General features: G+C 45.6%; 1 protein-coding gene and 1 long non-coding RNA gene across 9 annotated transcripts in view; one reads left to right on the top strand and one right to left on the bottom strand.

Moving 5' to 3' along the window:
• Positions 1 to 12,259, bottom strand: part of LOC143896803 (uncharacterized) — a 216,227-nt gene that overhangs the window by 117,509 nt on the left and 86,459 nt on the right. The window lies entirely within an intron of this gene.
• The window catches only part of Bi (T-box transcription factor bifid), an 87,317-nt gene that overhangs the window by 31,793 nt on the left and 43,265 nt on the right, over positions 1 to 12,259 (top strand). For 5 of the 7 annotated variants that reach the window (XM_077404842.1, XM_077404843.1, XM_077404841.1 and 2 more), the window contains one exon: positions 1,597 to 1,759. In XM_077404842.1, the coding sequence (XP_077260968.1) occupies positions 1,597 to 1,759 (163 nt within the window). The remainder of the gene's footprint in view (positions 1 to 1,596; positions 1,760 to 12,259) is intronic. The other 2 variants (XM_077404845.1, XM_077404840.1) reach the window with 1 other exon arrangement.

Genomic DNA, 12,259 nt, shown 5'->3' with positions numbered 1-12,259 from the left:
GCTTAATTATAATTACATATTTTTCTGGGATAGAAAGTATTCCAAATAAATTTTTGGAATTATATTTTGAAATAATGATCCTGGATCGGTCCCGATCGCGAATTACACTATCTGTACCAGGAGACTCTCCTGAAATAAGTGTGGAGCGTGCGCTGCGAACAATTCCTCATACTCGTCGAAGATAATTTATTTGTAATCCTGTGCAACCTTATAACGCGATCTTAATTTATGATTAATCCATCCCGCCGTGCGTAACAAATCCACGCTCAATTTTTGCATTTTTCGTGCGAAAAATCGGTTACGGACGGTACTTTGAAAATTCACTTGCAATTGTTTAACCAGTAAATATTTGTGTACTTTTGTGAAGCAATATTTATAAAAAAAAAATAATAATAATAATAATAATGAATGTTTGATTCTCTCGCAGAAGTGCCACATAAGGGAGGGTCCCATGAGAAATTATTTCGACTTGTATGGGGATCGCAAGCCTTCACATTAGTTAACCGAGATGCTTCGTGAAACTCGCGTATACCTCTGTGTTTATCAAAATTTCGCTCGCATTCCAAATAAATATTATAATTCTCTAAAAATCCCGTTAAGCAATCGCGTGCTGATGATCATTAATATTTCGGCATATCGCGGCTCGTGATTTACGAATGACTCTCGCGACTGTTTGCTCGTTGTCGTTTAAAGTTTCTCTCGAATTTGACCCAGCGCAAATATTTGCTTAGCTGCAAAAGTGAACAACCGTGTATTTCTTTCACGTACTTTCGCGCACTTCTCTCGGCCGGCCGCGCGAGACACGGGAACTTTTTCGCAACAGACAGATCCCGGATCCCGAACTCATTCCTCCGACAGAGGGAACTCGATTAGCGCTCTCCACGTCGAGAAAACTCTTCGCGAGGCATCTTGGGACACCGACACATTTGGACGATCGAAACGCAGACCACGATGAACGATTACATCACGTCGGCGACCGCAGCCACTTTGGAACTCGTCGAACGAGTTCTTCCTTCGATTCTTCGCGCTCGAATTTGACCCACCTGCGACGACGGGAAAGAGTACGAACGGTGGACACGCCTCCCTTAAAAGACAACAATCGCGTCTGGTCATTTCGAGCCTTCTTTCGGCTCGTTATAGATCATTGGTTTCGTCGTCTGCGTTGAGAGATGCATAGGCATGTTACCGTTGCCCTGCGAGGAAACCGTTGGTATCCGCTTGATTATCGGAAGCGCGATTAGCACGTTCTCGTTCCAAATTACAGTCGAGTCTAGCCAGATATAACGAATAAAAATCTCAACCGACGAATTATAATCTAGTTTTAGATAATTCTGGCGTGGAGGATGTAAATTAAATATTCCCCGTAGATCGTTTCATTTGAGATACAAGGGAAATAAATCAGATAGTAATTGATGTTGAAACAAAGTATAGTCTAGTGGGGCATTTTCTTATGGTCTGCATTTCGATCCGAGCGAATTGTCCTAGATAACGATGAGGAGCGTTTCTCGGTATCTTCATCGTCGTCGAGGCATGTTACACACGGATAACCGGCACCCGGTAACTTTCTAATACATTCTTACGCGTGTTGCGAGGCAGTAGGTGGATGGTGGCGGGTAAGGCGGATCCGGAAATGCCGAAGAGGATGTACATACATCCGGACTCGCCCAGCAGCGGCGAGCAGTGGATGCAGAAGGTCGTGAGCTTCCACAAACTCAAGCTCACCAACAACATCAGCGACAAGCACGGCTTTGTAAGTACTGTACGTAACGCCAACCAAACAATTACTTACTTACTTACTAGTTACTCTAAGCTTTGCTCCTTTAGTTTGCAATTAATCGCCAACTTGAACCTGCCTGAAACGTGCGTGACAGGCCGATTCAAAATTGCGAAACGGCCGTGATCGATGTGCATGCATGCTAGTCCAGGAGCTAGCGAAATTTTAGGTAACTGATTTTCTTACGCCTGAAATTTTTTCCACGAGTTATTATGGTCGTGTCTGCCAAATGTAGACAGGTGGCAGAGTCTGTCCGCGGGACATAGAGCGAACAGAATTTTTGTAACTTGTATTAATTTTCAAAGACATTGACTGATTTCATTACAGCTGATTTTCTTACAGTTAAATTTTATTTTACAGTTTAATAATATATTAAGGATGAAGTATATAACCTTGCCCGACAATTTTAGTGGGACAGAACCGCTCCTGGACTAGCAGCACTCTCCGCGATAAATTAATTTTCGCGACGATGACGATCGGTGGAATACAAGTGCATGGAATTGCATCTATTTAGTTCAGCCAAATAGAGTTCTCCTAAAATCTGAAGAGAAGTATATAATTCATCGAGTGATATTTTTTACACGAAGCGTTAACACGGGGGAAAAATCGATAAAGAAAGACGCTAATTATGCCTAATTAACAATCTAACTTTGCGATACGCCGGTTTTTTGCGTCCGAATAATAATCCTCACGTTAATCGCGTATACATCCAGCGAAGAGGCCGAGATTCGTGAAATCAATCGAGAAACCGGAAACGGAGCAGTCGCGTTCCTTCACAACGGCCCTGATGATGGACCCCGTCAGGCGCGCGCGATTGGATTTCCGCGCGGATACCTTAACCGCAGCGTAATCCTGGGATTAAGTTATCGCGATGGATTTCGCCGTCAAGTAGTTTCGCTCTCCCCCCACCCTCCCGCGTTTCTCGCCCGTTTCGCGCTCCTCTTATTCGTCTTCTTCCTCTCTATTAGCCTCGGCCGCCTGCCCCCTTGGTCTCGACCCCTTCAATCTCTCGTCTTTTCTTTCTCTTCAACACGGAGTGCGCGGAAGCCAGCGTTAACTAAAGAAGAAGCCTGTCCCCTTTCTGCGGCCATGGTGGTTCTGTCTCTTTTCCTTACCTCGTCCTTTTTTTGCGAATCCTTTTTGCGGCAGCCCGTCGGCGCCCTTTGAAGGATCTTGCATCGCTGGCTCGTGAAATCTAGTCCTCCTTACCCTGGAGCCCACCCGATGTCAATGGCTGGCTGTCGTGCAGTGCGTGGCAGATCGACCTTTGTTAAGACCACTCTTCTGCCTCCTTCTTCTCCTTCTCTTTTTCTTCTTTCTAATCTCCTTTTTCTCTCAACATCTCTCTTTCTCTTTCACGTAAATACTCTCATAAACACGTCGACGCGAAGAGAGAAAAGTGAATGAATACTTATAAGAGAGAAAGAGAGATGAATATAAGGGATGGATGAAGAAATAAGGAGAGAGAAAGAGTAAAGAGTAGTTAGATAGGAAAAGCGAGAAGGAGAGATAGGGAGCAGCGGGCAGATTGTCGTCGAAAGGTAATGTGGCCACGACGTTATGCATGGTTCACCTACATCGTGTGACGGGGCAGCGGGCGTGCGTCTTCCGCCCTTAAGGGCTCTCTCTCTCTCTTTCTCGCTCTCTCTCTTTTTTTCTCTTCACCTCGATAGAGAGACAGGATCCAGTTTGTGCACGAGCCCAGAAAATGCCTCTCGAAAATATCTCTCAAACCCCTTTCTTGCCATGGCTAATAGATGACAGCCCTTTTCACCTGGCCTAACCCTTTCCAGGTTTACGAAAGATTTGGTTCGGAAGTCTTTTGAAGGATTATGTGTTTTTTCACGCTGTATCTCAAAAGCGTATCTATATAAGAGCGATCCGTATGAATACGGATGGAAACAAACTTGTTAAGAAAAGAAGCATTTGTTATTTATCAGTACAATAAAAGATGAGTGACTTATTTTTCCGTAAACATGAAATTTGGAAAAATAAGTGTGGATGACGCATCGTCTTGGAATGATAGTGGTTTTGTGTGAAAGTAGTCGATAGATTTCGGATTCTCATTCTATTTTCCAAAGGATTACACAAGGCGAGAAAAGGTTTACTAGGAAATTTGTTCTGATTATTTCCCAGGAGATTATTGTAGAAAGAAACCTCAAAATTTGCACTTTATGGTCAAATATCCTCATTCTTTGAAATAGTGTTATACCGATAGGTAAAAAGGCTCCTAGGTGGTCCTTTGATGGGCAAACAAAAACGTATATTCACAATTACATTCTTTCTAAATGATCGCTAACGTCAGGGCGTCTTAACGTGGCACATTGAAGAAGAACCGTAGGTGTAAGTTGAATGTAAGATAAAAATTATTGCTGATTTCCAAATTTAATGTATTTTATTAAATAATGTATCTTTGTTATAATGTCTTTTATAAAATATTTAAATTCAGTTATTGCCTTATATATAACAACGCGTTAACAATTATTAAAATCGTTTTAAGGAGTTTTAAATACAGTTTTAACAGTTAAAATATATTATGTCGCGTTGCGAGATCCAAAAATTCGCTGCTACTTCTTTTCCTATGTACATAAATCTACTAAGACAATAGAAAGTGGAAGTTGGACTAACAAGAAGTTTAAGGAATCATCATGAGGCTTGACTTTGGTTTGGCCTGAATTTTTGTTTGAGATTTAAACCCTCTTCATAGGGCAGGCGGTTGTAGGAATCTCGAAGGAAAAGCAGAAGCGAAAAATTAACACGAACAACTTGGAATCCTTTTGACTCTAATCCTAGTGTTAAGGGACTGGGGGAAGGGATGACGATGCACCGGGCCTTTTGTCGGGAAATCCTGGCGTGGCAAACAAAAACGAGACACCGCCGAGTCCTGGTCCTTCCGAGATGTCTTCGAGAGCAATCCCAAGGGAGGACCTAGGCCCGCGAGTAAATATCGGTGAAAGGCTGTCGAGGACCGCAAACAGGAAAAACTGACGGTGCGTTACCAGAACGGTTGGAGGCCATCCTGGTGACAACAGCGGTTGAAAGGACCTCGTTACTCCCGTTTTAAAGCGACACCGCGTGCGCTTCTTCAGGCGCTAGTAAGCATTAGGCGTGGGAATATTTGACAGGATGAAAGCCGTAGGGGCGGATCTGTTTTTTAAATAGAAGCTTTAATATGGTGGTCCCATGTGTGATACGTCCTATAGTTCATCAATAACCGGTTAAAAAAAATGCAGCGATACATATATAAGAAATGAAATGAAAAATAATTAGCTTTTGAATTGGCACGTGATTCGAAAGACGAAATGTATATAAGAATCACAAAAACTATAATTAGGCATAAGATTCCGGCTGATGACCGAAAAATGTCAATATTTATTTATTCCGTGTTATACATACGTCGATCGGCATTTTACTTAATATAAAATAAATTTTGTTTATGTAAAGACGGGTGCACAATGCAAGATTTTTTACATTGGCGGTAATTTATGCACATAGTTTTATACGCTGCTGTCTTACGGGCTTATACTTCTGAGCCACATCGTTCGAAATATATTTATTTTCGTTCTTTGAACTAGCCTCGAGCACAATCCGGTGGCAGGTTCACGGATACCGTGGCTATTTATTAATTGTCGGCGATCGTCTCTTTCTTCGCGGTCGAGGCGCGTTATCGTCATTATACGGCTCGTTGCTAATGAAGTAGTTTGATTCGGCGAGCGAGCCGCCTCGCCGCGGGACACCCGAAATACTGGAAATACTTGAATCGCGCGAGCGACCTTCCTCCACATCGCTGGAGATCGTCTTTTAAACGCATTCTCTCGCTTCGGTTGCAGCTTCTCGGTAAAATGCTTTCAACTGGTACTCCAGATATGTCGCTCTTACTCCGTGTTCCAACGATTTTATTGCTCTCTGACGTTCGCTACCTTGTTAGTCATATTTTTTCAAAGCTGTCGTTGTCGTTTGCATGCAAGTCCGTCGGGGCGATATTTGTGAAGCGTCCATGGAGAATGAATACTTACGTTTCAAAATCTGATGTCTTTATCGAATAGCGTATCGAAAAGCGGACGCTTATCGACATGTCCTATATTTACATAATTCTTCCGGGAATATAACGGATACTATAAGCTCCCATTTATAAAGTGAATCTTGCTCGATTCAGATGTTAGCGGAATAACGAGTCGCAACAATCTTTTTTCCGTTTTTCTTCCGCATCTAAATCCATCGTGACCCACATCCAGCGAATGACATTCTGATGAATCGTCCGGCGAAGGTACAGCCGAGAAACTATTTCAAAGGCGCGAAATTTCGGTATTGTTCGATACGTGGTCGACATATCGCTCGGAATTCCGCTCGAAATCATTTTCCAATTTTCGCCCGGCTGTAGCGCGTGCACAGGCGGCATACCCATACCCGCGTGAGCGCGCGCAAAAAAAATAAAAATATCGAGAAAACGGGGGAGAATTCCTTTTTCAATTTTCCGAAAAAAATTAAAATGGGGAACAATCGGTCTGTCGGACGGAGAGAGCGACCGAAACTCGATCAAATGTGCCTCGCAGCTTTAATTATCCCGCGCCCAGCGGCAGAGCTTACAGAAGCACGGTCGAAACGGCGCTCGTGATTTGTTTAGTAATGGATACGTGCCTGTAGTAGTGTTCGTTAGTTGACATTCAGCGATAGACCGATATGGAACGCGGCTTATCCGAGAGATAGCGTTTCCCATCCGCCTGCCTCATCCCGCGCCGCGCGCTCGGTCTCTCCACGATTTTTCTCCCGCGGCACTTGCGCATTTCTACATCAGAATGGAGACCACGTTCTAAGATAATATTTAATACAATCTGCGTCTACGACGTAGACTTCAGATTGTTTGTCGGGGGTACGAGGATAGCCGCGAACGCGATTGGCAACCGCAGCTCTCATGACAGAGCTTACACGTGTATTCGCGCCGCGTGCAAATAGGACACGCGGTTATCGGCAAGCCGTGCACGCTCTCGCGATAGACGCGACGCGAGAAGACGCAAGAATCGGTATATCTCGGGTACACGTTAGATTAGCGGTCTCGGTTCGCGCGGGGCTCGTTTGCGTGCGTCGCGTGCACGCACACGCACGCTCCTTTTCATTACGACGGCTTCGCGTGTCCCGAGGCGTCGTGCCTGCGTGCGTGAGCTTCGATTCTCGGCGGTAGCTCGGGGGCCATTTTGCTGTCCGCTGTGCGAGAGGAACACCGATTCGATACGCGTCGCGTCGCGGACATTAAAGCACGGCCGCGCGCGCTGGATGCCGCGGCCCCATTTTCATGGGGATTAGTCACGAAAATCGCGACGAGATTGCACGCGATTTACATCGGCGACTCGTCCGCACGCGGAAGTCGCACGCGCGGTCGCGGTACCAAAATGTACATACCAATATGAAACGCAATAGATGCTTACCTTGTCGACTCAGCAGCGCACGATGATTGACTTTAATATTACGGGACTCATACGTCATCTCATGTTTGATTGAACGCAAATTTCTTATCGACTACAAATTGTGAAAGCGAGTCGTTCGAAAGGGTTGATAGTCACGCTGTGTATAGGAGTCCTTACGCACCCGCGAAGATCACCGTCAATGGGACTGTGCTTATATCCGCGCTCGCGCGCCGTGTTGACGATTACGATCGTCGCGATTTTTGCAATTTGTGTAAGTTATCGCGGCCTGAAGAGATCGTTCCGGTTTTGTAGGTACGCATTTTGTCATTATTTACGGCACATAAATTGTCGTTTAATATTCTCCGCGCGCGGTTCCGATAACGCCGGGCATCCTTTTGCGCGCACGTCGAGAATCCGTGTCGCTTTGTTCTCTCTCGGCACCGCTCGTATTTACCTAATTATCGACGAAGTGTATCCTTTATGTTCTACCCACACACACGCACTTTGTGTGCCCCGGGTTTTTCAAGTTCATTAATATGACTCGCGGCGGGGCTCGTCCATGCTTTTACTGCCAACAGTTGTGCGTCCTTTGCCTTCAATTTTATCGCTCTTCTTATTTACATAGCGATAAGCTTTCGTTTGGTCGGCGAAATACGCTAGAAAATGTCGCACGATGAACGATAAATAACAAATAATATCAATTCAGCGAGATACTTTTTCCGCCTGTCCACACATCGTTATTTCAATTTAAATCTCGACAGCAAAAGAACATAAAGAACTTCGTATTGTAGGAACCTCTTTCCATCTTTCTATTCTCGTTTAATCGCGGTATCGCGAAAGAGCAATTATTTCGTGCTGCGTTCTTTTACATAATTTTCAATTTTTATCTTTAACTACATCGAGTAACGTTAAACTAAACTGCATTGCTTTGTGCGTCACACCCGTTTCCAGACTCTGTGGCAAAAAAGAACCCGCTCGCGCGCGCGCGCTTCGCACGCAGGCATTACTAAATCATTTGCCCGCGGCTGCGTTTCGCACGCACTCCGCAAATTTCCCTGGGGGTTCGCCCTCCGGTAACGGTTGAGCGCGAATTCTACTCGATACGAGAGAAGAAAAGAGACCCCCATCCCGCGCATTATCGTTTAACGGGGCCGATATTTCGGTATGGTCGAAAGAAAACTTCTGCATCGTTTCTTTATCCAGCGGTGCTTACTCTTTTCTTTCTCTCTTTCTCCCTCTCTCGCTCGCTCGCGTTGTATATCTTGGATCGATTTTCGCAGCTGTAGCGCAAGCATGCCGGCGTGTAAATTCCTGAATCCTTAATGAACGTGCTAACAACGGGCACCCGTAATAACTAAGTTAAATCTTAGCGTGATCGAAGAATGTATATCGAAAATATACACCGCCCCGCTATCCCCCCCCACTCTCTCTCTCTCTCTCTCTTTCTCTCTCTCGGTACCCTATACTTTCGACGTCTCGCATACCGCTCGTTTGCTCGGCCTCAACGTTTACTTAAGACACTCCGAATTAACGAGCGCGCGCTCATTTGCAGCTTCACGGCGGGCTGATTTCCAACGTGACCTGTCTCTTAAAATTTTATGAGATTCTCCAGAAACCGAGAGGCGACCGTCCGCCGCGCCGCGCCGCGCCGCGCCGCGCCGCGCCGCGCGACGTGACGCGCGCGCGCGCACGCACCGCATCCGTTCGTTTTCGCGAGAGGGACTCCGAGAGAGGAGCGGCTCTCGGATTAAACGGCGATTAACGATCGTGCATTCCGTATCAAGACATCATCGTGTATCATCCGCGACGGCGCGGCCGGTGCACGAAGATCGCGCGCTGCGGTGCCGGGCAATTTGCGTCTGTCGAGCGAGAAACGGGCGTGGAATCCGGTCGAACCGCCACGGTGGCTCCTGATCGTTATAATAAATGGGATAATGACATAACGGGCACGTCAGGATCGAGAGCGCGCCCGGGTCCTAACGTCGTAATTATTACTTTCGGCTCGTTCGCTCACTCGACGTTCTCTCGCCCTTCCTCCCTCGTTTCCTTTCCTTTCGCGTTTCCCCCGCGACTACGCGAACGCTTTCCTCTAGCGCGAGAGGACGCGTCACCGAAATTTGCGCGCTCGTAAAAGGAGAGACCGGTATTTTGGGCGGCTACGGAATGGGTAATGACAGTGTACACCTATATACGTTGCAGGACACGCGAGCTGTTTTCTCGCGCGTGACCCGCGTGACTCGTGTAGGCAAGACATAACGTATGCGGACGAAACTTGCAAGTCTCGCTTGCTAGGTAGGTCGTACGGTTCGCCTCTCGCTTTCGAAGTTAAGTCTTCGTTCGAGGAAACAAAACTTTACCCGTGATGCGTGGACGTAAACGTTTATTGGTCCGTCGGGGCGAAAACTCAAAGAAGGAAGTAGACAACTGTGATAACTGTTGCAACATTTACACGTAAGTAAGCAAGTTGATGAGCGAAGAGGCGTCCGCCAACTATCGGCTACTTCCTGCTTTATTCATCAACTTTCGTATGCAGTATTTCTACGCGTTCTCTTCGGGAACCTAACGTAGGTTCAATAAACTCTACAATACAACGCGAGAAGATCAATGAATAAATGACTGCATGAATATAAAATATAAGTAAATCGTAGATTTTCTGCACACGAGTGGTGCAGAGAAAAATATTATATATTGGTCATGTAAACATGTAAATTCTTATCAGAAACAAACTTCAAATAATATCACAAACAAAAATTCAAATAGAAAATGCACGATGGTTACATCACGTTAAACGAAGATTAAGGTCGCAGTTAATTCTACTGACGGTTGTAATCCATTCGGAGCTCTGTTATCTTCTTTTTCGCGCCAACTCTACGCCCGCGCTGACTAACAGCCCTCTTTTCCGCCGTTCGTTAATCAACGGCCGCGCACACTTGTCTGCCGAACGACTAACCGACCACTTTTTATTTTTCCGTCTCGATGTCACGGCACGGCGCGGCACTCGGTGGGAAATCGTAGGCTCTCGTAGGTGGCACTCGGTGGGCAATTTAACGAGCGACGAGAAATCCGCGATGCGGATTTTACCGTCGCTAAATTGGAGTCGCGAGCGTCGTTTCTCGTCAGTGAAACGGAGTAAATGGGCTCGGTATTTGGGACGGACAAAGGAACGCACGTTGTTCCATCTGAGATGTTGGCTTGTTTACGGAGCTAACAATCTTGAAACTTAAGAAACATATATCGATCAATCTCTCCTCTGATAAATTTTGAAAGTCGAATACTTGAGGCTCTAGACTAATCGTTACTTTACATATTTTTTTAAAGAGTACATGCATACAATGCACATTAGATAGACTAATCACAAAGATATAACATGCTCAGCTTACAACGTCGTAGGACGTCAATAATAAACAGCTTTATTCTTAATACCTGGGAGGAAGATAAATCTCTCGGAGGAGTCTGATATCTCCAGTCGTCTCCTCTAATATTTCTGCTCTCATTTCCCGCATGTAAGCGCCGCTTTTCCGCGCTTTAATATTCAATTTGTAGGTCGTTACGTGGATACGTCACCTGTCGCGTTTCCGACTGAAAATTTCACGAGCGAGCGCGCGCGCGGCTGCTTTCGGATTCACCTAGTTTCGCAGCTGTCGGCGTCATTGTTCTTCAGCCGGCGATTTTTCGCGAAGCCGCAGTCTGCGATATCTTGGCAAACGCCGGAGAACGCTAAGTCCGCTGAGTACGCCCCAAGCGTGACAGCTGTCACTCAGCGGGCATGCATCATCCATGAGGTTGGCATATTATTTCAACTAGCAGCATTCATTTCGCAAGGTCGATTATTTCACGCGTATGTGTGTGTGTATACGCGCGCGTTAGTATATACTTACTGGCTGTCTGTCTTGACAGCGAAACCAGCCATTCTGCTTCCAGCAATCTAATCGAATCGATGAATTTTCCACAAGCGTTCGCGTTACTGGCGTTACATTGAATAATCGAGTGTTTTATGGAATCCCAAATGCGTAATCACGCATCTGAGGACAGAGGTATCTGCTTCTTCGTATCTGCTTCTGATTTAGTTTCGCGCCTATCACTGATCGCGCCCTTATTGTAAATTGTCATTTATCCGTAGCTAGTCTCGTTAATACAGTTACTCGTGCTCTTCATATATTTTTTTAGTCACACCTTTATTTTCCATCTCCCAAAACGAGAGTGAATAATTCACAAGATGAGGCTATTATCAATCATCATCATCGTCGTTACGTAATTTGACGTGGGATGAAATTTGCGATTAAATTAAAGCAAAACGGAAGAGCGTAAAAATCAAGCCTCGCGGCATTTACTTGCCGATTTCGCCAATGGAGTCGCGGTCGAGGTGAGAGGAAGCCATAAATTGATCTTAACGAAAAGAGACGAGAGTTCCGGGCGGAGTTGAAACGAGATAGGAATGAGTTTCGTTGGGGTCACCACCGATGGATTTCCACGGTAAGCTCTTTCCTTTCTCTCTCTCTCTCTCTCTCTCTCTCTCTCTCTCTCTCTTTCAGTGTGTACGTGTGATAGGGCGCCGAGGGACGCGCAAGGGAAGATAGAGAGTAGGTCGGTTTAATAGAATCGAACAGGCGGTAAGGCGATCCCGGACGATCTGTCTTTTGCCACTGAACGGCCCAATCGAAACCCTCCCGGCGACGTCTGACGCGACATTTCCTCACCCCGCTCACCCATACCTCTTAACATCGGCAAACAACCCCTCGTACAACGTCCCTAACGTCCGCGCGCTGTTTCGTGGGGTAAGACGCGCCCTCGCGATCCGTAAGTGATGGATTTCTCGGGATACTCCTTGTAGCAGGGCGAAAAATGGCGACGATAAAGACGTTGTTTTATCCAAGGAACGAAATGCTTCAATTTCTCCGAATACAAAAAAAAAAGGAATGATTAAAACATTCAAGGAAATGAAAAAACGGTAAAGTATAAAAATACGTGAGTTTTCATATAACGTAGAAAACACCCCAAAAGTTTATTTGCAGACATGACATCAGCTTTGTTTAAATCTTTTTAGATTTAATTATCAACGAGATTGTACGATTAATGTCACCTT

This window comes from Temnothorax americanus, unplaced genomic scaffold, assembly GCF_048541705.1.
Source record: "Temnothorax americanus isolate GAGA-0224 unplaced genomic scaffold, ASM4854170v1 Scaffold2, whole genome shotgun sequence".
NCBI lineage: Eukaryota > Metazoa > Arthropoda > Insecta > Hymenoptera > Formicidae > Temnothorax > Temnothorax americanus.
Note: the sequence above shows the minus strand (reverse complement) of the source record. Positions and strands in the feature narration are given on the sequence as shown.